At 34.3% G+C, this 27,108-nt stretch overlaps 1 protein-coding gene across 13 annotated transcripts in view; it reads right to left on the bottom strand.

Annotated features, from left to right (window-relative positions):
- MKLN1 (muskelin 1) overlaps positions 1-27,108 on the bottom strand; it is a 290,273-nt gene that overhangs the window by 52,889 nt on the left and 210,276 nt on the right. For all 13 annotated transcript variants that reach the window (XM_081038815.1, XM_081038811.1, XM_081038805.1 and 10 more), the window contains 3 exons: positions 16,552-16,629; positions 14,288-14,353; positions 2,713-2,825 (listed from right to left, as the gene is read on the bottom strand). In XM_081038815.1, coding sequence (XP_080894941.1) covers positions 2,713-2,825; positions 14,288-14,353; positions 16,552-16,629 — 257 coding nt within the window. The remainder of the gene's footprint in view (positions 1-2,712; positions 2,826-14,287; positions 14,354-16,551; positions 16,630-27,108) is intronic.

Genomic DNA, 27,108 nt, shown 5'->3' with positions numbered 1-27,108 from the left:
GTGTTATTAGATGTATATTTAAGTGAGTTAAATTAATTTTGCTTTTTAATCGTGTATCATATTTTTAAAACACATGCCCTGGGGTATCATCAAAACAATACTTGTACTCACTGGTATAAAAAATAAAATTAGATAAATGAAATATTAACTGTTCAATTTTGGAAGAAATGAGCATTTATGCTACAGCCATATATTACCATTCAATTCAGGCATAGATAAACAAAAGGTTTTTAGGTGTCTATATGAAGAAATAATAATAAACTAATAAATCTAAACTTCAGCATTGGGTCACTACTTCACTGACTTCAAACTAACAGAAACAAAGTATTCTCATCAAAATAATCTCTGTATTTTTCCAGCATTAATTTTAAATAATTGTTAACTGTATTCTATATATTATTTACAACATATACAAATGGTTTAAAAATAATACCCATGCCCAGCTTCAAAAGCAGAACATTAATACTACCTGCGGTCCCATGTATACCAACCCCCCCTCCCACCAAAGCAGCCACTCCCCTGAATTTTGTATTTATCATGCCCTTGCTCTTCCCCAGCATGTTTTCATTTAACTTATCTTACCTATTTAATCACTAAAGAGAAAACGTAAGATTTATGCCTTAAGGAATTCAGAGTGTAGGTAAACCAATAAGTATAGTAAATTATTCCAGGAATATAAGGGTTAAATAGATACACCAAAAGAAGCTTCTAATTTTTTACGGAGAAGTCAAGAATGGCTTCATAGAGGAGGTGAAATGTGAACTGAGTCTAAAAGAATAAGTAGGCATTTACTAGGTAAAAGCTGGACTGGACCCTCTGTTACTTCCAAAACGTGAAAAAAACTATTGCTAAAGGACACAGGTGAGAAAGGTGAATAATTCCATCAACCAGAGGTATGGCTGACACATAAAGTCAAGAGATGAGGTTAGAAAGGTAAAGAGGGCCCAAATCATGATGAGAAATTTGAAGTTTTTACTCTAAGCAAAAGTAACTAAGGTAGATAAATTGCTTTCTTATTCTGATTATTGTTTTTCATACTTCCCTGTTTCTGTGCCCCTCACCACAGTGACTCTGGACTTGGTCACATGAGTTCCTTTGGCCAATAGGAAAACAACAGATTTGATGGCGTGCTCACGTCACTTCACGAGCCTTTCCCCCTTTTGGCCCTGCTCCCAAGATGAGAACAAGCCCCAGCTAGGAAACAGGAGAGTGAGTAACCCTGCAGAACAGAGCCGAGTAGGCACAGCTAACGCCATCCTGGACGACGACTCCTGACACGAGTGAGCCCAGCCCAAAACACAAGAATGATCCAGCCGATCTCTAAGCTTTCGAGTAAAATAAACACTTATAACTACATGTCACTGAAGTTTTGTGGGTGCTTGTAATGCAATAGAATAGATAATGGAAATGGACTGAAGCTAACCATAGGGTTTAAGCAAGTGTCACATGGCCACATATGTTTTTTAAAGACTGTGCTAATGGATGGAAAAATGGATCTGGGCATTCAACAATAGAGGCAAAAATATTTAAGAAAGAAACTAAAGTTGGAAACAGTGCCAAAAAGAGGAAAAGACATCTGAAATGCAACGTTGGGTGCTAGAACTGTTGGAACTTAGGCACTAATTAGATACACTCTATGAGTCAGAGGGAGGATTTCAGGATGAATCCTAGATATATTGCAAGAATAATTACAGATGAAATCAACCCAGATTTAATACAGTTTAAGAGAAATAAGTTGGGTATTTTTTTTAGATGTCTTTATAGAAATAATCATTTCAGAAAGTGTTACCTTAATACTGAAAGACAAAGGCCATTTTTATATACTATTACAGGGATAAAAAACATAAATCAGAATTTTAAGATACCTTTTGAAAAATAAGAACTACCCAAATGATTGATCACTGGAAAACATGAATAAGCAAGAATCCAGTTTGCTAGGATTAAAAACATAGCACCAGATATTTTTAAAATGGTCTTCATAGATTAAAATCAGTGGGTTTTGAATTTTGTCTTTTTTTCCTACTTTTCATTTGCAGCTCCTACTGTTCTGTTCCAGTTTATTTTTCACCTTGGAATCTGAAACACTTAGATGGAGGGTACAATAAAAAATTCTATAAAGATCTGGAAAAAAACGGAATTGACTAACTGTGTAATCGTGAACTTATTGAAATTCAAAGCCATAAATCTAAGCCACCTTATTCACTATGGAAATCCTTTATACATATATGTATCAACAGATACACACATGAATACATACATACAATTTAGTTAAAGATAAAATAGTTACCATTTGTAAAATGGATATATAGTCAAATAGTGAGGGATCAAAACAGTGAGACAGTGAGGATGACCAAACACAATTTTCCAGAGGAAATCAAAATAAGATGAATACTCAAAAGAAGAGTAGAGGTGATGGGAAGATGAGAAAAAAGAAAGTTACAGTTACATTTCCAGGCAAAAGTAGTAAAAAACTAAATGATCTTAGATACCCACTCTATCTCTATAAGATAGATTTGTTCATGTACCAATAGTTGAAGAACCAGGTATAGAAGAAGCTGGAATCCAAGAGTACTTAAACCAAACTTGTTTACCACAAATTATTTTGTTACCACTGCTGACAGACATTAGGAAAGAATACAAATCATCCAGAAAAAGAAGTGTACACCCGCACCCCTATTGTAACAGAGACGGATGAAAAGTCTGAGAACTTGCCTCTTTCTCAGTGTCTCTAGAGATACATGTCCACTGGTTCTCTTTCACACTGTACGCCCAGAAGTCAGCAAGATCTTGTGTTCCATCCCAGCCACCAAACAAATAAACGGTCTCTATGGAAATCAGAAAAATATGTGTAAAACGATAAACTTAAGGACAAAATATAAGTATAGGCACCCAGACCTAGTCAGTTGTTTCTAAGATCATTTAAGATACATCTAAATAAAGTTAAAAATGAAAACTTTAAACTGGTAACATTCCAAAATACATTACTAGACTAGTATTTCCTAAACATAGGTATATGGAAAGACTTCTGTGGAACCACTACTTTGAGAGACTTATAAAAGTACAGACAATGAGGAGGCATCCCCTAAGATTCTGATCCCATAGGTCTCCAGTAGGTCAAAAGGGTCTGTATTGCAAAGTATCCAGGATGAATCTGATGTGCAGCTAGGTTAGGAGTTTGTGTGTTAGGCCACAAAAAGTTTACATTTACCACTTTCTTAATAATGCAGCTTCAGACTGCAAAAAGGAAAAAGAAAGGAGGAAGGATAGGGGAGAGAGGGAGGGAGGAAGGAAAAGAGGGAGGAACAGGAGGGAGGGGGGAGGGAGGGAGGGAGAGAGGAAGACAGGGAGGGAGGGAGGGAAGAAGGAATGAAGGAGAAAGATAAAAAGCAAGAAATCCCAGAGAAATATACAGTGTAAAATACAAAAACATCTAGCTAGTTCTGAAAAAAAAATTCACATTAAAACTGTTTCCTCTCTATTGCAATACCAACAACAATGATTAAAACTAGCTAGCTGGGAGTTAAAGTTAGATATCTTAAGAATAGTGATGCATATGGCCTTGGTATTCCCATGGAAACTGGGGGAAATTTTTCCAAATATATTGTGGTAGATTTAACTCCTCAGAAATCAACCTTTTAAGTTATTCTAGGTATTCTGAAAATTTGGTTTCTTCTAACTCTGAAATGTCTATCATATCCATGGACTTTATCTCTGTGACAAACTGATTCCTTGCTCAGTGAATAGTGAAAAATCTTTATACATAACGTGGTGTATCATCCCATCCTTCTTTATATAATAGTGCCTTTCCTTTCTTCAAATCTTTCCCCCCTTTGTAAATACCTTATGTCTACTGGTTATACAAGCCCACCAATTATTTTTTTAAAAGTTAAGTAAGACATTACAGGAAAAGTGTAAAGCCACTTACTTTCTACTTGGCATGCCCTAGGCCTACCTGCGTGGAGACAGTTATCTAAGTGATGTCCCACCATGAAGGGTTACAATTCAAAGTGCACTTGGAAATACTCTAACACCATTTAAAAAGAATCCTTGCCATTGAGAGAGTTGGGCTGTCTTCTAAGAGATTTTCATCTTATTTTCATATGATTTCAAGCTCTCAGTGAATTTTCTAAGTGAAACATCCCATTTTATGCCCCAAGAACCTTGGGAAATCAAAATCATGCTTCTGGATAAGAACAGACCTTTGGAACAGGTCTGAGTTCTAATGCTCACTGGGTAAGATAGGTCGGTCACTTAACCTCACGGGGTCTCAGTTTTCATTCACAAAACTCTCAGTTCTTTAGATATAAGCTACATGAAGACATCCTGAAGGCTGTCAAGCAGGAACAGCATTTCTGCCTTTAAAACATGCACAAAAATAAGAAGCACTTTGTTGTTACTAATAGCACAGATGCACTAACAACAGGATTACTGTGTCTGCTTCCATGTCAACTCAGTACCTAGAACACGTCTGGCTCTGTACAAATGTGAAATAATGGCAATTATTTAAACTATTAAAAATTGTTGTATCTCAGAACAATCCATTATCATTAGTTAAGTAACATTCTGTTTCCCAAATGGCACACAGTAATGCCCAGATACATAAAATTTTACAGGAAAAAAAAAATTAAAGAATTGTCATCTGGCTTAAAACTTATTTGTCAAGGTCTCACTATAGGGACAATTAACGCTGTTCACTTCTGAAGCCTGGAGAGGGAGGGAGTATAGAAATAAAATAGCAATAGCAATTGACCTTTTGTTTTATAGTGTTTCTGGGCACCCTCTGGATAAGGTTACCCTGGTTCATTAACTTTAATAACCCTTCCTCTTGGGCTCTGGGTTCTCAATGTTCTTTCTGAAAAGCAGGTCTCTTTGTACGCATAAATTCTCACAGCAAAGAAAACCCACATTTCCACAACAGCCTCATTGATAGCTGAGCAAAATAAAATCTGGCACAGAGCACGCATCCCCATGGAATTAATCCAAGATGTCATTCTTCTCTCTGAATACTTGTGGTCCCAGTTGAAGCTTAATAGTAAAATTGAATAAATCAGACAGAAATGGGACCTTCTGACATACCTGAATGACACGCATAACAAAATTTTAATTAAATCCTCTAATCACTAAAGTTAAATTATTTAGAGAGGAAATATTATCTAGAAACAAACACCAGCAAAAGTATTACTTAATGCATAAAGAATATAAAAAACTTTGAAAGATTATATAAATAATGGGAGAGAACAGTAGTGAGAAGAAAGGAGAAAAATGAAAACAGTATTTGCAACAGGATAGTCTGGTTTAAGGACTGTCTCTTCTCATGCTTATGGGTTATATAATAACTCATGTACGTCCTGGGCCAGTACGATCGTCCTCAAGCAGCAGCCCTCTCTCTCCATTTTTTTTCTTAAAGGAGCACAGGCTATCCATCTTTCCCAGCAGTCAGAGGAACATGCAGTCAATGTTTAATTCTGAACTCACAGGGCACTTTGGAGAATAAAAAGAAGACCTAGTCCCTATCCTCAAAGAGCTTACAATCTAGTCAAGAATATAAAACAAGTCCACAAATCACCATAATGCAGGGTAGACTAAGGGCCTTAGAAAGATAAAAAAACACCATGAGGGTTCAAAAATGGAAGAGAGTATACCTGGTTGACAGGAAAGGTTTCATGGTGACAGTGGCATCTGACCTACGCATCACAAGGTGGCTTTGTTGAAGGAATGGAGAAGAGGACATTTCAAGCAGAGTAGAAAGTATAACAAAAGTACAGAGACAGAAAAACACATAGAAAATGTTCTGAAGACATGGACTCTCAATAGGCAGGCAGACTGCAGACAGAGCTGTAGCTGTACCACCGCATCTGTGTGACCACCACCACTGGTTTCACCTCTAAAATGGTACACCTGTATCATACCTATATCATAAAACTACTGTGAGAATTAAATTAAATAATGCATGCAAAGTGGTGAAAACTGTGTGATGAATAAATGCACTGTTCAATTTAAAAGAACACAAAAGGTAGTAGGTGCAGATGAGGTTAAAAATACAGGCAGTAGTAGCCTGATCATGCAAGGGGTTAAATGACAATATAAAGGCTTTGAACTTGACTCCCCACATCTCAGGCAGAGACATGGCATGGTCAGAGCTCAACTTGCAGCATATAGGACCAACTGAAAAGGAGGAGCCAATGAAAGAGAGGAATTAGAAGCAAATCAACCAATCACAGCCTATGTTGAAAACGTCACACCAATTTCATACTAAGAGACTATAAATGAATCAATCACCAATAATCAATCAATCAATCTATCTATCTCTCATTACTCAGGCCACATAAACTAAAATTCAACCATATTCTCTGGAAAAGTCTTTTTGGTACCAGAACTAAATATAATCCTACAGCTACTTAGTATCAATAGTACTAATCTACATATGTTACATATGAGCTAAAAATAACACAGAAATGTTAACACATCAGTATCTTCACACCATTTTGTACAAAGAAGCCAGGCTTTTTATTTTATGAGCCGAAATGCACTCTACCTTTCCAGTCTGATTCTCAGTACATCGGACTGTGCTGATTGCAGAATCCTCCACAAGATGGCACACTATTTTCGTAACTAAATCCATTGCTCCACTTTCAAACAGTACGGAATACATAACTACGCATTGCCACAGAGTGGGCTCAACCTCAGATATCAATTCATGGGTCAAAATGATGTAGCAGAAGGGTCAACAGGCTAGTGAAGGAGGTTAGCTTAATTCTTAGTTTAACACAGACCCCAAGAGAAAAACATGAAATATAAAAACAAGTTTTAAGAAACACAAATTTATACTCAATATAAAAACGAAACCCTGTCATGACACGAAGTTTATGGCTTTAATTCTTCTGAAAATGCAGCTAGGAAGATCTTGAATTGACGTGAGAATTTTTGAGGAGAGGCCTAAACAAGAAGGGGAAAGATCTTTTATATGCTCTTTAAGCTTACCTCCTTTAGCCGTTCCCTTGAACTCTCACGACCCAGCCGATTATCAAGAGGGTTAATCTGCCTCCCTTTTTAAATAGAACTATCTCCTTACATAAGGCTATGATTATAAAACTACCTAGAGACTGATCTTTTCAGTGAACTCAACATATACTTTCCCTGCTAAAAGGTTTCTTTTTTGCTAATGACAACATATTTTACATTCTTAATTAAGGCTGTATTTCAGAATTCCTTTGTGCTAATTGTACGAAAGAAGATTCATGTCATATGTAGCTACAGGAATATAGCCAAGTGAATATATTTGTAATTAACAAATTACAAATATTAAAAAACCCATGTTGACCTACTTCCTTCAAAGGTTCCTTTAAGGAATATAAGGAAAACCCATTATGTGGAGCCCTGTGTAAAAAGAAAAGCTCTTTCACAGAACTGGTACAGAACAGTCAAAGGTTCAGATTTCCATAGAAGGGCTCTTCCAAGTGACAAGTAACACCCCCTCAAACTCTTCTGTCGATACCAAATACTGGGGTTTTGCCCGAGTCGTACTACTACTACCTATTCTGACAGAGAAAGGGAAAAGGGCTGGTACTGTAGGTTCTCAAACTTCAGCGAGCGTTACATAACAAAGAACTGCCTGGTACAATGGACATTTCAATTTTCATCTGAACAGGCTTGTACACTGAAACAAACGAGACATGCCTTTTCTCTTTTCCTATTTGCCCTATTTTACCTAGACTTGAAACCAAATCGGAGTTGAAGAATCTAAGTAGAGAAGTGCCAGGTACAGGGATGACAGTCAGGAAAACTGACACACATATCCACTAGGACAAAATACTACATTCCTTCTCTACCATGGTATAAATAAAATTCACTTAGGATGGAAGCAAGCTTTGAAAATTAAATAGTAAGATTTATGCCATCATGTCCTTTGTTTTAAACGATCACTTTAGAGCTGAAGGAAAATGAAAAAAACAAAAACAAAAAAACTGTAGACTGAATAAAGGAAAAGGACATTTACTATTTAATTTTTAATATTTAAGAGAACAAGATACATGAAACACTGGGAAGCAATAATTGCTTTGAAATACAACCCACTTTAAAGAAGAGGAAATGAAGCGAAGGTGTTCATAAACGTTTTTAGTTAAGAGTCCCTATGATGATCTGAATTCATGGATTCTCTTCCCAGAAAAATGTACACACAAAATTTTGCAAATCACTTCAACAGATTAAGAGGCCTTGCTCCGGAAACCTTCAAAATGCATACTTAAAATAACAACTGGGCTTCTCTAAACTGTATTTCACTACTTAGGCACCAAGTGAATAAAGATGAAATTTCCAAGTAGAGGTTTTCAAACTCTACTTGGTGAAAACTTTTTTTTTATCAGTAAACCTACCTACTGCTTATCAACAAAATTCTTAAATGTTGTTTAATATTTTTTTCTAAAAATCCATACTTATGGTTTCCCTTCCTTTCTAAAACATCAATTAGGACAATATATATAAAAGATGAAACAAATATACCAAAATAACATTGGTGAGTTATTATTTTCCTCAACACAGCTTTTCAAGTTGTTTTAAATTGTTTTTCAAAATTTTAAAAATTATTTAAAAATATTTGTACTTTGAGATTCTGTCAAAAACACGAACAAAAAAATTGGTCTCCAAACTGATGTAAAATTCTCTCAGTAGAGTTAATCAGACTATATTATATATTGTTACATATAAAAATACATATATATATACATATATACTTTATGTACAAAATACATTATTGCTCTTAACTCTCACAACTTAACTAATATTACCATTTTTATCATCATTATAACTCACTCAAGATCAAACAAAAAGACAGTGGGAGAGTCAGAAGGAGTCACAACACAAACCCAGGTATGTATAACACACACACACCTCTCCCACAAACTCAACCCACAACACTCTGGTTGTTATCTCAGTAAGACTGGACTAGAAAAGGTTCTTTCAAAGATTTATGATAAATATCATCTCTTTGAAGATGATTAAGATCAACCTGATTAAGAGGGCTCTGGTACATACATGACGAAATCCATATTTACAGTATATGAAAGCACCTGGGTAAATCCTGCTATTAATAGTTTTATAACAGAAATAAAAGGATTTCTAGAGAAAAAATTCCAAGGATATCCCAGATTCTGCTCTTGTACCCAAGTTAAATTTGGAAAGCACCAAATGTTACCCTAAAGAATGCAAAGCTCTATGTAACATTTCATTTTTCTACCTAGATCCCAAGTTAATGATAACTACAGCTTTAAGAAAGCATAGTCTATATACTAGAATAAAACAAACTGAAGCATCGTAAAATTTAAATTTATTAGAATATAACTAAACATAAATTCACCTCAGGAAAGTATTAGCATATTAGCATAAATGACATCACAGAACCACCCACTCAGGAAGGTTTACAGCAATGCCAGAGTGCAGTTTCCAAGTAAATATTTTTCTTTCTACGTGACGGAAAATGGATTTCAAAAGTTTGATTCAACTGAACAAATATTTAGTGCACATTTACTCCATACCAGGCTCTGTGGCCATGGAAAATAAATAAGGCAAGATCTTTGTCCTTCCTCCCTCAACAGTCTCTCCCCAAGACCACTAGGGCTTGGGGCTGGGGAAGCTGAACAGACAGCAAGGGGATACATACCACCTATACGAGCAACTCTAAAACAATGTGGAAATCACTGTAGCAAAAACAGTATGAACGACGTGCTATGTAAATACAGACTGGGAAACATTCTGCCTGGACCTCTCTCCTGAACCCCAAATTAATACATCCAACTGCTTCCTTGACAAACCTACTTGAATGTCGCACTGGCATCTCCTACTTAACCTGTCTAAAACAGAGTTGCTGAACAAGACAGCATATTTGATCCTCTTATTTTACCCATCTAATGGAACAGCTACACTATTTTTCCTATGGCTCAGGTCAAAAGCTTAAGTCATCCTTCACTCCTTTCTCTCACACTTCACATCCAATCCTTCAGCAAATCCTGTTGCTCTGACATCTTTAAAACACATCCAAAATTTGACCAATTCTCAACATTACTGTCACCACTCTGGTATAAGCCAATGCTATCATCACTTTCCTAGTAAGCAATTGCTTCCTAAAAGGTCGCTCTGCTTCTTCCCTTCACCCAGTCTGTCTTATTAAAATGAGTCAGTTCATAGCATTTCTCAACATCCAACAATGTCTTCCCTTCTCACTCCAAATAAAGGCTTAAACGTTTACAAAGACGTAAAAGACTCAACACGGTCTGGCCCCCTCACCACCTCGAACTTTACTGACTGCTACTCTCTTCCTCACACACCTCAGATTTAGCAACAAATAACCTGGGAAAAACCAAGAGCAGGAGACAGGTGGGAAATAGTTTTACTTTGTAACACGATTATTTCAACAATGATCATTACTTCTATGGAATAAGTAATTTCATTCGAAATTTTATTTGAATACCTAGTTCTGCGATATTTCCCACGGAATTTTAAAACGACATGTATTTAACCCTTTAAAAATATGATAATGAATCTTCCCAGTAAGATCCAGAAAGGCAGACAGACAAAAATATTACGAGTATCCTGGGCCCCTTAAAGGCCATTCATGAAGACTCATTGAAGAAAACATGGAAATACCAACAGGACAGAGAATGGTAACAGAAAGGAATAGAGACAGCAATGGGTAGTTGAAACAAGACTGGGAATGCCGATGTATAAAAGTTACTAGTCTTTCCAATAGTGCTTTTCTTTTTTTTTCCCTCTTGCTCATAGCAGATTCCCGGATTCCTCACCCTCAGCACCAGGCACCTGTTGAAACGCCACCTAACCCGCAATCCTAAAGTCTTGTACAAGTTCAGAGGCTCTTTCTACAACTGGTCCTAGGTCACCTTCCCTTACATCTCTCTCTGCTTCCAGACAATTGAATTCTCAGAAGCTGCACTCCTGCCCTACCTCAAGCTGGACCCCCAACAGAATTAAACCACTAGTTCCTACCCCAAACCCCACCCACCCCACCCCCAGTATATACTCACATGCACACTCTCAACTCAATTTTACTGGAGAAAACTTCTAAGATTTTGGTGAGAGAAGAGAGACCCAGGTCACAAAGTGTGGCATCGCTGGCTGGCTCCACTACCATGCATCTCTTTATGTTGTTCCTTATGCCCTTCCTCTGGTCCTAACAAGCAAGTTCCTCTTCTTATTATTACAAAGAATAGTTCCTCTAGAATCAGTTCTCCTTAGCATTTTACCTTGTACCCTAAAGAACCTTCCCAAACAAATACAGTTCCTCCCTAAAAGGAATGCTGGAGAATAAAATTTTCTCCAACTTATCTATTAGTTGTAAACATTTTTGATATAACATTTGAAAGTAGACAATTTAAAACCGCTGGTAAGTACCACCCAGACATCACGAAGGTCACTATTTTGGTGTGTCCTTTCAGTTTTCCCCTCTGTGATCAACAATGCATTTAAAAAGAACCATCACTTCCAATTCCCATTTCAAGATATCAAAATGAAGAGGAGAGGTTTCAAGTAGCACCTTCTTTGAAACACATTGTTTCAAGTTTTTTAAAAAGCAAAAGGAAGAATTCCATACCAAGATGTTTTACACACCATCCTATCATTACTCATACAAAGGATTACTTGAATCTGGCTAACCCTTTCCATTCTCAACATTCATGGATAGTTGGGACTGTTTCCACAGTATTAGCAGTTAGGGGGACAAACGTACTGACCATCAAGCTCATTTGATGAGTAATTTTATCTTAATTGACCATCTATGATTAGTTATATTAGATTTTAAGTTTTTGGTTCTTTTTAAAGGCTGAAAATTGAGTTTTATTATCATCCATGGGCCTAAATAAAACTTAACTCAGCATTCAGAAAGTTAAAAAGAAAAAAGAAAAGCACTGAAATAGATACAAAATTGTTCTAAATAAAAATCCCTCTACTGGATAAGTCCCGAAATTTACCATGTAGAACCATTTGCTTAAAAGTGTATTTCCAAAGTACTTCTCTTACTTTTTATAACTTAGTACCAATCCTAGAAGTACAGATACAGGTTAGTTTTACTTTGCAGACTTTGTTACCCTATAATAAATCATCAGAAGGTATGAAAAAGAGATTACTCCTTTAAAGATCCCATCTGGAATAATATTCATAACTTTAATAGTCATTTTTAGTATGCTTTCTTATGATTATTATTTCTAAAGTAAATCAAGTAAATACTCAAGCAACTCTTCCTCTCTCCTTGAGATTTTTTCTAAAAGTGGGGATAAGGACCTTGACCGTCAAGAGTCTGCTGAAATCCTATTATAATGCATAAAACAAAGATTTTATAGAAAAAATATGTGGGCCTTTATCACGCTACTGTAATTATTTCACTTCAACCATCTCTGACCTGAAAAATTAGCTTTCAATCTTAGTGACTTGCTCACACTAAGTTCTGTCATGACATTTGCATCTTTTTAGTTTCCATTTTCAAAATTCATGGATTTAAAAAAAAAGAAAATTATTTTCCTTTCTTACGCATGTACTTACCTATTGCATATAGTCTCTCTCCCATAATAATCACTCCAGTCGTCACTATGACAATTCCTTCTGCTCCCTAACTAAGTGAACTTGAAGTGTTCAAGTAAAGCACATCACTTCCACATGTAATGAAAGCAGCCTTTTGTTTAGGAAATTAAAGGAGCTTTTTCAAATGCACTCTTCTTCAGGATATTATTGCCATATTTTTAAAGAAGAGTTTAATAATATTTCCAATTATGACTGAGAACGAAAAATAGGCATTATAATCCACTCTATGCTCAAAGGAGGGAAAAAGCTACTAGAGACAATCTAAACTCAAAATTTCATCTCCATTCTCAAAAAGTAACTATTCTAAATGAAAAAGAAACAATTTGTATATAAACCTGATTCTTGAACAAATAAGCAAATGTATGCTTATCAGACACTCAGAAAGGAAAAAATGATGCCTGAAACTCTACAGTTTTATCAAGCCTATTTCTGTGGGAGGGAAGGGGCCAACATTAGGGAAGCAAATTCTTATGCCTTGAAATGAATCTTTCCCAAAGAGACCCTAATACTACTTCTAAACAAGCTCACAGGCTACTATAAAATCTTAGCAGTTAATTTTAAATGAAATATTATAATTTCTCATTATTTACAAAACATTTGTGAAAATACATTAATACCTAGAAGATTATTACCTACAATTGAAATAATTTTTACTCTTAATTATTTTTTAATGTGAGTCAACAAAAACAGCTTATTTACTCCTGAAGCACTGTGAGTCAGTATAACATAACAGAACTGAGTATTACATTGAAAAAATATTACTTGGATGAATATTGGCACTCTATGAAGTAACATTTTCTAAAATCAAATAATAAAGTAAAATGATTCTAAATTATTGGTAGTATTTGCTTTTCAGGATGGTAAGTTGAAACTTATAATTTTACATTAACCACTAAATACAGTGGTATTTAAGCTGTCCTAGCCTGTAGAAACCTAAGGAAAATTTTCAACACAAAGTTATACAATAAAATTTAAAAGGCAACAAAGAATAACTAAAACAAATTATTTATAGGCTTGTAAACAGTGTTTAACAATTAATGGATCCTCCAGTACTTAAGCTACTTTGATATTCTCTCCCTTTAAAAATACCAAGGTGCCAAAAGAAAATGTATATACATTTTAAGAGATGTTATCTATGCTCAAGCAGTAGTTCGCTGTAATTAGAAGTGTCTGGACACTGATGGTAACCACTTTGAGAACCTCTTGTAATGGCAGAACTCAAACGTGACTTGTATTTATCTTTTGTTATCAGTATACATTGAGTATTACAATTAATACAGTTTTTTTCCTATCTTAAAATATGTATACATTTTTTGGCACCCTCTGTATATCTTCATTCTCTTTTACTTCTGTAATTCTCACTGTATGGTATTAAAACATAAATGTACTGAAAATCCAGAAATACAACACAGTTTACTATGAAAATCAAATACATACAAAATGACACACACGCAAAGCTGTAAAAGGCCTCCACAGCACGTTTCTTCTAGGTTATCTGATTTCATTTGCGCAGCAGCCCTCTATCACGTGTCACTGCCTAGTTTCGATGATACCTGTGGCTAATGCCTATTCTCTTCACTACTTGGTTATGACCAATGACATTTAACATTTGTAATGAATGAAAAGAAGTATATTCACTTTTACGTGATATTTAAAAATGCCTAATTTTTAAAAGAATCTGCTTTCCGCTGTAAGCATTTCTCACCTGTTTGAACATCAATAACCATCTGATGGCCCCCTCTCATTCCTGGTCGGTTATCTTCTCCATCACCTGAAACATAAACAATATTTTATTTTAAAGGAATAACAGAACAACAGTAAACCCAGAGTAACTTTATTCTTAAGTCTGTAATGAGTAGTAAAAATAACACACTTATTTCAATATTATTTCAATATTATTTAAGAATAAGTAAAAAGACTCAAAAGAAATATGACTTAGAGCTATGTTTATAATAATTACCTTGCTCATTTTTCCAATTGCTTTAAGTTATTAATGCAACTGGAAGCTACTTTTCAATGTGTTTATGACCAATGCCATAAATCAGCAAAGACACAGGATATTCCACAAAAACATAAGACCAAACATACATTCTAAACTGACAAAGTGAAGGTGGCAAACAATTAAAACAATTATTAGATATCAGGTCTTTATTCCAGGCATAGTTTATTAGTAGAATGAGCAGTTTTAGAAGTTCATAAAACTAGCTACTAAAAACTAAGATGTTACCAAGTTTTATATTAATGATAATTGTCTTACTGTGTTAACTTTGTGCCGATATTTCAGAAATCCGTTCCCACATAATGTACCAACTATTTTATTTGAGTACTGACTGACAAAATGTACGATTTGCTTTCTTTTGATTTTTATTTCCATCACAGAGCTTAATAGGTTTAAACATAATCAGTGAAACTTTTAAACTTCTATAGGAGAAAACTACTGTTAAACTAGATCTGACCTTACTTTATACAAAATCTTATTCATGTACACAAAGATATAGCTTCATTTCAATGGTTCAACAGGTTATAAGATTCTAATGTTTTACTTGATATAAACCATAAAACCTAAGGTTTCCTTTATAACTCTAGCATTAATTGAAATACTTTGGCTAATAACTTTCCTTGTATCAGCTTTCTCCTATGTAAACTAGGGAACGCCCAACTTTTCACAAATTTCACAGGACTACTAAGGAAAAGACTGAAATGTCAAACAGTTCTTATATATAGAAAACAGGATGCAAAACTGAAGCTTTTCATTACTACTGTATTCAAGAGCCAACCATTCAGAAGTTCTCTGCAAATTCTTTCTCTCTGTACTACCTAGAAAATTTACATTTTGCAGCTCATTATCATTAATCTTTTATCTTTGTCTTCCTTCTTCCCCTCAATCACTCAGTATTGCCACTTGCAAGAGTAGATTAAGAAAACACTAAAGCAAATTTCTTATATGTTTGTATTTTATATATTTAAACCATTAGTTTTCAAATACATAATTACAGGCTGTTTGCTACAGCATCTGTTTCTTTGAAGAAAATTACCTCATATATGACTGATAAAATAGGAGAAGGATGTTCGTATGACGCAGAAATTATGGAAGCTCGTAGCAATTTTCTCCAGTACATTCACGTTTACCACTATTAGGGGAAAGTTTTCTCACAATTAAAGAGAAGGCCTTAGCAATGAAAGTACGAAGACCGTAAGAAGACAGCTGAACATCCACAGAACTGCCTTCCTTTAATGCAAGTATTAATATTGGCATTCAAGAACTGCTACACTTTCCACTATTTCAACCATCTGGCAGGGCAGTGAGTGCAGATGAAGTGACAAAAATATTCCCCATTTGGAAAAAGTGGATCAATGAAGAAGACTACACCCTGGATCAGACTTCAAGTTTTGATTAAAACACTTTTTATTAGAAGCAAATGCTCTCTAGGGTCTACAGATCAAAGAAGGAAGCATGAGCCGCAGGGTCTAAGGCTCCAAACTCATTATAATGCTCAATATACGTAAATGCCAGTAAAGATTTAACTACACTAGTATTGTTTATTTTTATTAGGATTACTGCACTAGTTTTTATTATTATCTGGTTATAAAATCATCATGGATCTAGAATGGTATGAACCATTTCTACTTTTCTCATTAGTCTACTAGTTCTAGTGTGCAATTTTGCAGAACTTAAGGTTTTTCGGGAACATGTTTGGCATTATAATATAATAGCCTATGATTTTATAGTGTCTCTATGAAAGCAGTTTATGATGGTATTCTGTGTAAAAATTGCACAACCTTTTGTTATAAGCAGTAAAACAAGAAGGTTTAAAAGAAAAATTTAATATAATAAACTAGTTAAAGAACCTATATGTTGATTTAAATACTTGCTTTTCATTAACAGAGCTGTGAAACTTGAGCTACCTTGGAAAAAATGAAACTGCGACACTAAAGCAAAAGCGCCCACATCTAGAAGGTAGGGCTTACCTTTGGTGCTTTTGGGAATGATCTGACTCCACCGTGGCTTATATTCCTGTTGACTGATATACTGATTGAATAAGCCATCTGCAAATATCAAAGAATAGGACAGAATTACACCTTAACCATCTTATACTTTTTACCACAGCAAAAGAGACAAAAATGTACAAGTGTACATTAAGGGAAATTACTAATATGTCATTAATACAATAGCACATTTTCATAAAATATGCCACTTCAGTTTTCATGCTACCTCAAATATCAACAGTAAAGTATTAGTTGACACAGCTGCATAAACAAATTGTTTTAATGGCAGCTCACATTAAACTGTTTTCCCCATTTTTGTCTCTACCAAAGAAGAAAATGGGAGCTCCAACAACTTTGGTTTAGGCACTTATATCTTCAGAAAAAAACCCAAAACTAATCCTTTCAAGTGAAAATTCCACTTTCATAGTTTTCTTTGAGTACAAAATTACATAGAGATAAAAGTACCAATAATAATAATGTACTTATTGAATACTTACTAAATGTCAGAATCCATGTTCTCTTACTTACATAATTTAATTCTAAAGTCAACTTTATGAGCTAGGCATTATCATCTCCATTTTACAAATGGGGAAATGTGTATTTAAAGTTATGAAGAAACTTAACCAAAATCACGCAGCTCTTAAGCGGCGCGGGTGGGACTCATGTTTATACTTTACTTACTCTTGAATTTGTTTCATCAATAAATTCTTAATCTACTTTTGATGGAGCTGTTATACTAGTTATTATAATGGTCATGGAAACGGAACTTCCCACATACATCCATTCTATCCTAAATAATTAGCAAGCCCTAATCCCATACCCTCGACAAAGATTAGTTTAAGAATGGTATGGAAAACAGTTCTAATGAAACATGAGGATCTTCTGGGGGGACTTCTAGGAAGTGTTTCCTTACTTCTAAGTGGACAGAGAAGAAAAATCTACTTTCATTCCTCTACAAATTTTCTTCTCTGTATGCAATGTACACAACAGCTACAGCCAACTGGTAGAGGTATGAGAATAAAGCCAATTTTATAATGATGACAGAGTAAGATGGAGAGAAATTAAATCACTGAATCAACCAACCATGAAAACTACCTCTGGGTTTATTATGTGACATAATAACATTTCCTCATTTTTTAAACTAGGATTTTCTCTTACACGAGCTCAAATAGATTATAATTTGTAAAGTTACTATCTTTACTATAAATTCTTTCATTTGACTCTGATTTCAATTTGAATAAAGGTTTTCCTTTTTGCTTTGTTTAGTCACTGAAAGCAAATAGTTTTCCAAAGAATTTATAAGTAAAACTGTCTGTTCTCCATGACTTGTATACTCAACAGATACTGTGCAATATATAAAAATCTCCCTAATCTATTTTCTGGGTAATTATGAAGCTCAATTTGTAACCACACCCTTCCGCTTTCAAGACTTTTCAATGGCTTTAACTAGAAACTTCCACCTATACACTCATCTAGCTTCTCTTTTTTTTTTTTGCCTTTGAGCCTTTTCAAAATTCTTACAAAGTTCTAAAATTCTTCTCCCGTTTTAAAACTAGCATTCGTAAATTAGCATTTATATTTTAATTGTTAAAGTTAAGAGGAACAAGTAGATTATTTTAAGTGAGAGTGTTTCTATGATACAATTTACTCCCCATGAGCTTTCCTGACAATTCTTGCCCCACCCAGCATACTCTGGCCAATGCTGTTCTCCCATTACAAGAGCTGGAAATCCTTCTTTCAGATAAAATGTTGTGAGGCTCCTATTAGTAGTAAAGATGACAGTAAAAATATATACTAATTCTACATAATGGCTAGCTGAAGGGGAGAGAGAAAAAGTATAAGATGGAATATGTAGAAATGAGTAGAAAACTGACAGAGATAAGGAAACTGCAGACATGAAAAAATACACAGCAAAAACAGAGAAATTTAGAAACGTTATTAAATTTCACATTTTTTAATAGCAACCAAACGCCACGTTACCTGTCTCCCATACTAATTAGTTATACAACTTTTGATAAATCAAGTTAAGTTCCTTATCTGTAAAACTGGTGTTTAAGAGTTGGATAGGGCCTGAAATCCCTTCCAAATTCAGGCATCCTAGAATTTCATCATTGTTAGAACCAATATATTTACTGGAACTACGTGTGTCTGGATGGTTCCCCTTATGTTCATCTTAGAAATGTCTCTATCGCCTCTTTGGGGGAAATTCTTCTAAGAGCTCCTAAAGTAGTGATCACAGAAACAGTTATAATCATATGAAGGATCCCATCGCTGATCTTAAGTTATTTTGAACACCGCAGGTAAAACGAAAGTCTCTAATTGCTTTTTTCAACCAATCCTTCTAGCTCCATTCTTAGCTAACCTGAAAAGCTTACAAATACTCTACCCATCAAGATCTTTATGTTATTTTTCTTCTATCAAACACAACTGTCCTAATACTGTCAGTAATTTTCCAAAAATGCACTCTCAAACATTTACAATTTTTGTAAAGTAATTTTGCAAATACACAGGCACAGGTGGAAAAAATACAACACTGTCATACATTAAAAAGTTAAAAGTGAAGCTATTAGGGAAATGCAAATCAAAACCACAATGAGATATCACTTCCCACAAGTTTGAATGGCTATTATCAACAAGACAAGTAATAACAAGTGTTGGAGAGGTTGGGGAGAAAACGGAACCCTCACATACTGCTAGTGGGAATATAAATTGGTACAGCCACTATGGAAAACAGTATGGAGTTTCCTCAAAAAACTAAGAATAGAATTATCATACGAACCAGCAATCCCCCTTATGGACATCTACCCCAAATATCAAACATTTATCCCAAAAGATATATGTACCCACATGCTCATTGCAGTATTATTCATGGTGGCCAAGACATAGAAATGACCGAAGTGTCCTCCGATAGATGACTGGATAAAGAAGATGGTATATATATACAATGGAATATTACACAGACATAAGAAAAGATGAGGGGCTGGCCTGGTAGCTCAGGCGGTTAGAGCTCCATGCTAACTCCGAAGGCTGCCGGTTCGATTCCCACATGGGCCAGTGGGCTCTCAACCACAAGGTTGCCGGTTCAACTCCTTGAGTCCGGCAAGGGATAGTGGGCTCCACCCCCTGCAGCTAAGATTGAACACGGCACCTTGAGCTGAGCTGCCTCCCGGATGGCTCAGTTGGTTGGAGCACAGGCTCTCAACCACAAGGTTGCGTTCAACTCTGCGACTCCAGGAAGGGATGGTGGGCAGCGCCCCCTGCAACTAAAATTGAACACAGCACCTTGAGCTGACCTGCTGCTGAGCTCCCGGATGGCTCAGTTGGTTGGAGTGCATTTTCTCAACCACAAGGTTGCCAGTTCGACTCCCACAAGGGATGGTGGGCTGCGCCCCTGCAACTAGAAAAACAGCAACTGGACCTGGAGCTGAGCTGCACCCTCCACAACTAAGACTGAAAGGACAACAACTTGAAGCTGAACGGCACCTTCCACAACTAAGATTGAAAGGACAACAACTTGACCTGGAAAGAAGTACACACTGTTCCCCAATAAAGTCCTATTCCCCTTCCCCAATAAAATCTTTTAAAAAAAAAAAGATGAAATATTGCCAATTGTGACAACATGGATGGATCTTGAGAATATCATGCTAAGTGAAACAAGTCAGCCAGAAAGAGTTTAGAACCATATGATTTCACTCATATATGGGAAATAAAACTGAAAGCAACAAATGAACAAGACAGACACAAGACAAAGAAACAAAAACTCATAGACACAGACAATAGTTCAGTGGTTACCAGAGGGAAAGAAGGAAAGGGGATGGCAGAAGAGGGAAAAAGGGGGTCAAACATATGGTGATGGAAGGAGAACTGATGTTGGGTGATGAACACACAATGTGATTCGTAGATGATGTATTATAAAATTGTACACTTGAAACCTATGTAATTTTACTAACCAATGTCATCCCAATAAATTTAATTAAAAAAATTAATTTAAATTGTGAAAATGATTTTCTTGGGTTGGCAGGATTAGGGTGATTTTTGATTTGGGGGTTTCTTCTTTGTACTTTTCTGTTTTTCCAATTTTTTATATTGAGCACTGTAATTACCAGAACTAAAGTCACAAAATAACTAGATACACGGAACTGTTTCTAAACCTTGGGAGAACTTTGTAACATATTGCTATTACCAATATGATCCATTTTCACATCCTTTGTTATCCCGGAAATGTCTATTCTTCACAGCTCACTAGGCACATCCACATTCCTATAAGAAGTACTTTGTACATTGACATTAGTTTGTTTTTAACAAGGACAAAAAGAGCCAAATACACTCAAAGGATTTATAATCAGGCTTGCAGAAGATATTATTTCCAAAATTTAAAATATTAAGTATTCCAAATGTAAATATTAGAAATTATGATGACCTTACTTTAGGAAAATTAATCTTCTCTAAATAATGGTAGTTAATAGCATAGCATCAGAGATGCTCAGTGTATAGTAAATGCTTAGAAAAGGAAGAAAAGGCAGGGGGTGGGAAACTTTACTAGCCACATGGTTGACAGTTTCTTTGTCATCTTAATGTTACTAAGTTCCTTACATGTAAACAAACTGCTCACAAAAGCCCTACTTCCAATAAAGCTTATTCCTAGTACATAACTGCACCCTGACAAGCCACACCATTTCACACAGAAGAGTCAAGCACACATTTTTAAAAATTGTTTTGGGAACTTTTTAATTTGGTTCCCTCTTTCTCTAACAAATTCCTTTTGTCTTTACTAGTCTAAAAGTCACACAATTCTCTCTGGTATCTCTTATTCTTCTGTGAAGACTATTAAAAAAGATGAAGAAAATTATTTAGATGTAGCATTATCATGACTTTTTAAAAAGATCTTATCAAAGAATAAAGAATGGGCTTTTACTGATACCTACTCTGTGCAAGACACCACAAAGGTTTACTCATTTACTACTGCAAATAAACTTATGCAACAGTCATGATTAACTACTGCAAAGATGAGAAAATCAAGATTCAGAGAAGTTAAATAACATTCCCAAGAAATCTAAAGAAAAGGTATAATGCTCAATTCCAAAGCCCAAAACTTTTCTTTTCAACTCTTTTCATAGACTGCATATGAATACAGACATATAACATAACAGACTAACACAGATATAATAGAGCAGTTTTTAAATTACAATCTAAGATAAAACACTATAATAATACACATGGCAAAACTCACCTATTCAATAACACATGAAAAAAAGGAAGACTTTGGGAAATAAAACTCACCATACCAGAACATTCCACAACATCAAACAAATCCCATAGAATAAAAGAGGAATAAAACTAACGTTGTTGAAATATATCATTTATAATTTAAAGCAAAAAATGGAATCCCTCTGTTAAATAAAGACACTGGCTACTATGGCTAAAGTTGACTTTTTATGTTTAGTTTCTTTTCTGGAACACTGGTTTGCTACTACTCCCAATTACTTACTTACCAAGAAGTATTCCTGCTTGTTGGAAGTGGTTCCATATAAGCAATGGTCAATTTGTGAAGCTAGCTGTTCTACCAAACAACAAAAACAAAAACAAAACAAAACCCCTCTTCTTTTGGAGAAATCATGGTTTCACAAAAGACACAAAAGCTAGAAACTTACAAATTCCAGTCCTCTTCCATCTCTCTACACTACAACTATCCAACTCAATTATTACCTTCTTATTTTCATTTTATAATATTAAATTATTTCACAACTCCAAACAAAAAATATTATATGGACTTAAAAAAAACAACCTATGTTGCACCTTGCAGAGAATCATGATAAATTAAAAATGACCCTCATTTAATGTACTCTAAATACATATTATTGCCTTTTGCCAAGGTCATCAATAAACAGTCCAGATCAGACATGGAGCAGGTTAGATTTAGTAGCTATTTTCAATAAAATAACATGCTTATGAATCTTCTTTTATACTTTCAAAAAGAAAATGGTAATACAAATGTTGACTGAGGTTTTGGTAAATAGTAAATTCTGTTTCAAATCCATAAGAGACACACAAAAGAAACTTGATTTAATAGAAAAGTTTTTAAGGTTTAGAAATCAAACTGTCATAAGCTTGAAACCATTTGAGGCAATCAACAAAATTTTACAAACATTAAAGCAGGGTAAAGATTTTTTTCAAACTACATTGCTTTCAGTACCTTGTCTTAATGTAAAAGAACTCCCTTTCTGGATCTAAAAACAAATGAAAAGTTGACACCTCTATGTCCCAAATAATTTTACCAGGTTCCCTGTATTTCTAATTCTTGAAAGGTCTTGCTAATAACTTTTGTTTTAATATACTTACTTGTAGATAGTCTATATGATTCAGGGGAAAAATATAGGCTCTATTGAAACAATGACATTCTCATCTACAAAAATATGACAACACACATTACATTGTTTTAAAAGTCTCAAAAACCAATTTAAAAACAAGGCACTTAAACATGCTTGTGAACTATCTACATTTAAAAAATTATTTCTACATTGCAGAGGAAGTCAGGCAGTTGCTAATATTTCTGTATGTCTACTTTTGACAAAAATCTAAGCAAGAAAGTCGTAAGGGGGTCTGATAAAAGTCAAACTAGAAAAAAATGCATATATCACTTAGGAGAAAGCACAGAGACCTAGTTGCTAACAATTTTCAAACTATTTAAAGTCTCAAGGTCCAATACTGCCTCATTTTTATCCTACAATTATGGCTATTTTAAGTAAACACATTTCATACAGTCCTAGCTAGGCACAAGCTGTTCTTGTCTCCAATAGTGATTATTATCTTTAAAACTACATGATTAAAACATGAAACTTAGAAGGAAGCTTCTACTCACATAAAGAAATAATGACCAAATCTCATCTAAGACACCCCCCCACAAAAGCATAGATTACAGTACTGCTGCCCATACCCAAACTTCTATCAAACTGATTTCTCACCAAAACAGAGATTACATTCAAAAGAAAAATTAAAAATTCACTTATATAGGTAAATAACGTGTAGAGCATAAAAGCCTTCTGATAATTCAAGAATAATAATGGCTGGGTAAAACAGATTTTAAAAAATGCATTTTAGCAGTTGGTTCAAATTCTGAAGAGAAATATATGAATTATGGCAGTTTTAGTGCAACAATAAATAATGGGGAAACTGAGCCAGTAAGTATTTACTAAGACAGTAAAGCATAGTGGTAAAGAGTATACAAATCTTAGTTCTTCACTTACTAGCTATGCTGTCTTAGGAAAGCTATTTGATCATTTTCATTTATTAAATGGGGATAACAACTTATCCTAGAAGGTAGGCATGAGAATTAAATATACATATGTATATATATGGTTCAGAAGATTAAACAGTACATTATAAAGCCCTCAAATATATATTAGTTATGACAATGATAATTATGTGATATTTGGAACTACACTTGGCAGAAAACTAACAATCTGTTATGCACAAAATGAGACATATGGTACAAAAGCTAACAGGGGTTAAGAGAAGGGGAAACTACTAGGGCATGGGAATAACGTAAAAACCTGTCTTGAAAGAGCTGACCTTGAATAAGGAGTTAAAAGTGAATAGTGATGTAAGGGAAAGTAACCAGCGAAGGGAATACAGCATAAACAAAAGCATGAATGGGCAGGAATATGGAAAGAAGCCACGTTTCAAAAGCAGTCTGTCAGTGAGGTAGAGGAAAAAAAGAGATTTTGCATTCTGAATTACTGCTGAGAAGAAACAGGATCCTAAGGGAAAAGCAAAAATCCTACTATTCTAGAACACAGCCCTAGATCCTGACCCATAAGACCCTCCTTAATATAGTTAGGAAAAATGTGTCTCATTCAAAGATTAATAATACTGAAAAAAAAATCAACTGAAGATTTATACAAAGATATAAAATGGAAAAGGAAGAGAGAAATGTTTAAACTGGCAAATGAATCTGCATCAACAGAAAAATGTAGATGCAAATAGCCAAATACTTTTCCACGAATTATAAAAAAGTGCAGTAAGCAACACTCCCTATAAAACATGAGCACAAATTAGAGATATAAACAGCTGTAGAGATATAAATAGTTGGAAAAGATAGGGTAAGACAACAAGAGGAAATAATACATGAATTGTTAAGAGTTGAAGGAAAAGAGGAAGGAAAAATATGAAAACATCACAGAAATGAAGGCCAAAGTGTAAGGAGAGAAGATCCTACCAATAATATAGTAATGGAAATGAGATAAAGGATTTAGAAAAGATTGAAGAATTCAACACAAATGTGCAGTTAAAAAGGATAAATGAGAAAATGAGAGGAATGAAAGATAGACAAAGGCAACATATATTTAATTGAAAGAAAACCAAAATACACAAAAAAGCTAACAGTGCAGCCACACTGGAGTTGCCCTGTCAATATAACTATAAAATAATCTAAAAAAAAAAGATAAGACACTTAAACAGCCATAGGAAAAAAGATTACACTGAAAGAAGCAATAGTTGAAAATTACAGTTTACTGCTTGATAGCGACAATGAAAACTGGTCACACAGTGGAATGATATCCAAAGATTTATTTGAAGAAAATAACTGTCAACTGAGAATTCTATAACCAGCAAAAAGATCCTTCAGGAAAAGAGACGAAATTTCCAAGCAAACAAAACCTGAGAGAGTTAGTCTAAATTAGAAGAAATTCTAAAGGATGCCCTTAAGGCAGAAGGAAGATGTCTTAGCTATAAGATCAGTAATGCAAATATAAGGAAAAAAGTTAGTAAATATTTGGTTAAAGTTAACGAACACTAATTGTATAATACAAGAATAGTACTATTTTATAGGGTCTCTGAATCAAAATATCAAAATAAAGGACAAGAGCATATGAGTTGGAAGGTGAGTAGATGAGAAAAGTCCACTAAGTCCTTGTATGGGAAGAGGGAAAAGACAGTGATGAATTTTGTTAAGTATGTATACTTGTCATAATTTCTAAACTAATCATAACTAAAATACACAGAGAGCATTAATTCCAGGAAAAAAATAAAAATAAAAATATTAAATAAAAAAATAAAGGAAAAAAATTTAAAAAATTTTAAAAAGACAACAATCAAAAAGAAGAAATAAAGAACAGACATGACAAAATATATAGAGAGTAAAATGGAAGGTTTAAACCTACATATTTACCAGTAAATCAATCATGTAAATAAATGTTCAAATCAAAAGAAGGCAGATTTAAAAAAAACCCAACTAAATTTATAGAAGACTTTTTTTTAAAAAAGTGATACAAAGGTTGAAAGCAAAAAATGGAAAAAGATAGGCTATGAAAGTACTTAGCAAACGAAAGACAACATCTTAATGTAAGACAATTTATACCTTAAAACATTACTAGAGATAAAAACACACTTCATAATGATTATAGATTTAATTCAAAATAAAAGAATTTAAAATTTGTATGCATCTAGAAACACAGCTTCAAAACATATAAAGCAAACTATGAGAAGAGAGACAATTCTATAATCATAGTGGGAAGCATTAACACAGTTTTTCTCAGTAATTGAGAAAATCAATATTGGTAAGTAAAATTTATGCAACATGATTAGCACACTGAACCAACTAGACATACACAGAACAGTGCTCCAACAACTAAAGAATTCTATGCAAGTATACATGATGTTTATAAAAATTGAACAAAGTAGGCCACATAGTCTCATCAAATTTCAAAGAACTAAAATTTACAGACTATACTCTGACCATTATTCATTCACGCTAGAAATCAGTAACAATAACAACAAAATAACCAGAAAATCTTTATGCATTTGAAAATTGAAAACTATATAACTGGCTCACAAAAGAACCGTATCATTTCATAATGAAATTACTGAACTAGATAAAAGTGAAAATACCTCATAGCACAACTAAAAAATAAGTAGAGGGAAATTAATAACCTTAAGTGCATATATGGGAAAATAACAATGTCTGGAAATTAATAAGCTAAGCATCCATCTCAACAGCAAATTAATTCCAAAGAGAGAAAGAAGAAAACATTAAACAAAGAGCATAAGACAAGGACATTAAAAACAACAAAGAATCAACAAATCAGAAAACGATTCCTTCAAAACACCAGTGAACTTGGTAAAATTCTGGAGAGAGAGACAGTGAAGAAAAGAAAAAAGGATTGAATTCATAATTAAGAACGATAAATAATGAAAAAAGAGACATGTCAAGAAAATACTGTTTACTGCTCAGCAAACAGTAAACAGATAAGGGAATATTAAGTATATTTTCATGCCTGTAAATTTAAAACTTTAAGTGACACTGACAAATTCCTAGAAAAATAGAACTTGTCAAACCAACCAAACAACTATCCTGAAGAGTAAGTACTAAAACATTTAAAGAAATTTAACTGACAGGCAAAAACCTCTCTCTAAGCAAATTCCAAGCACAAAGAGCTCAATGGTTACGTTCTACCAAGCATATGAGAAAGAAATAATTCAAATCTTATACATATTCAGAGAATAGGGAGAAAATGTTAACTCCTCAATCCATGGGGTGAGATT

Source organism: Rhinolophus hipposideros, assembly GCF_964194185.1.
Source record: "Rhinolophus hipposideros genome assembly, chromosome: 25".
Classification (NCBI taxonomy): Eukaryota; Metazoa; Chordata; class Mammalia; order Chiroptera; family Rhinolophidae; genus Rhinolophus; species Rhinolophus hipposideros.
Note: the sequence above shows the minus strand (reverse complement) of the source record. Positions and strands in the feature narration are given on the sequence as shown.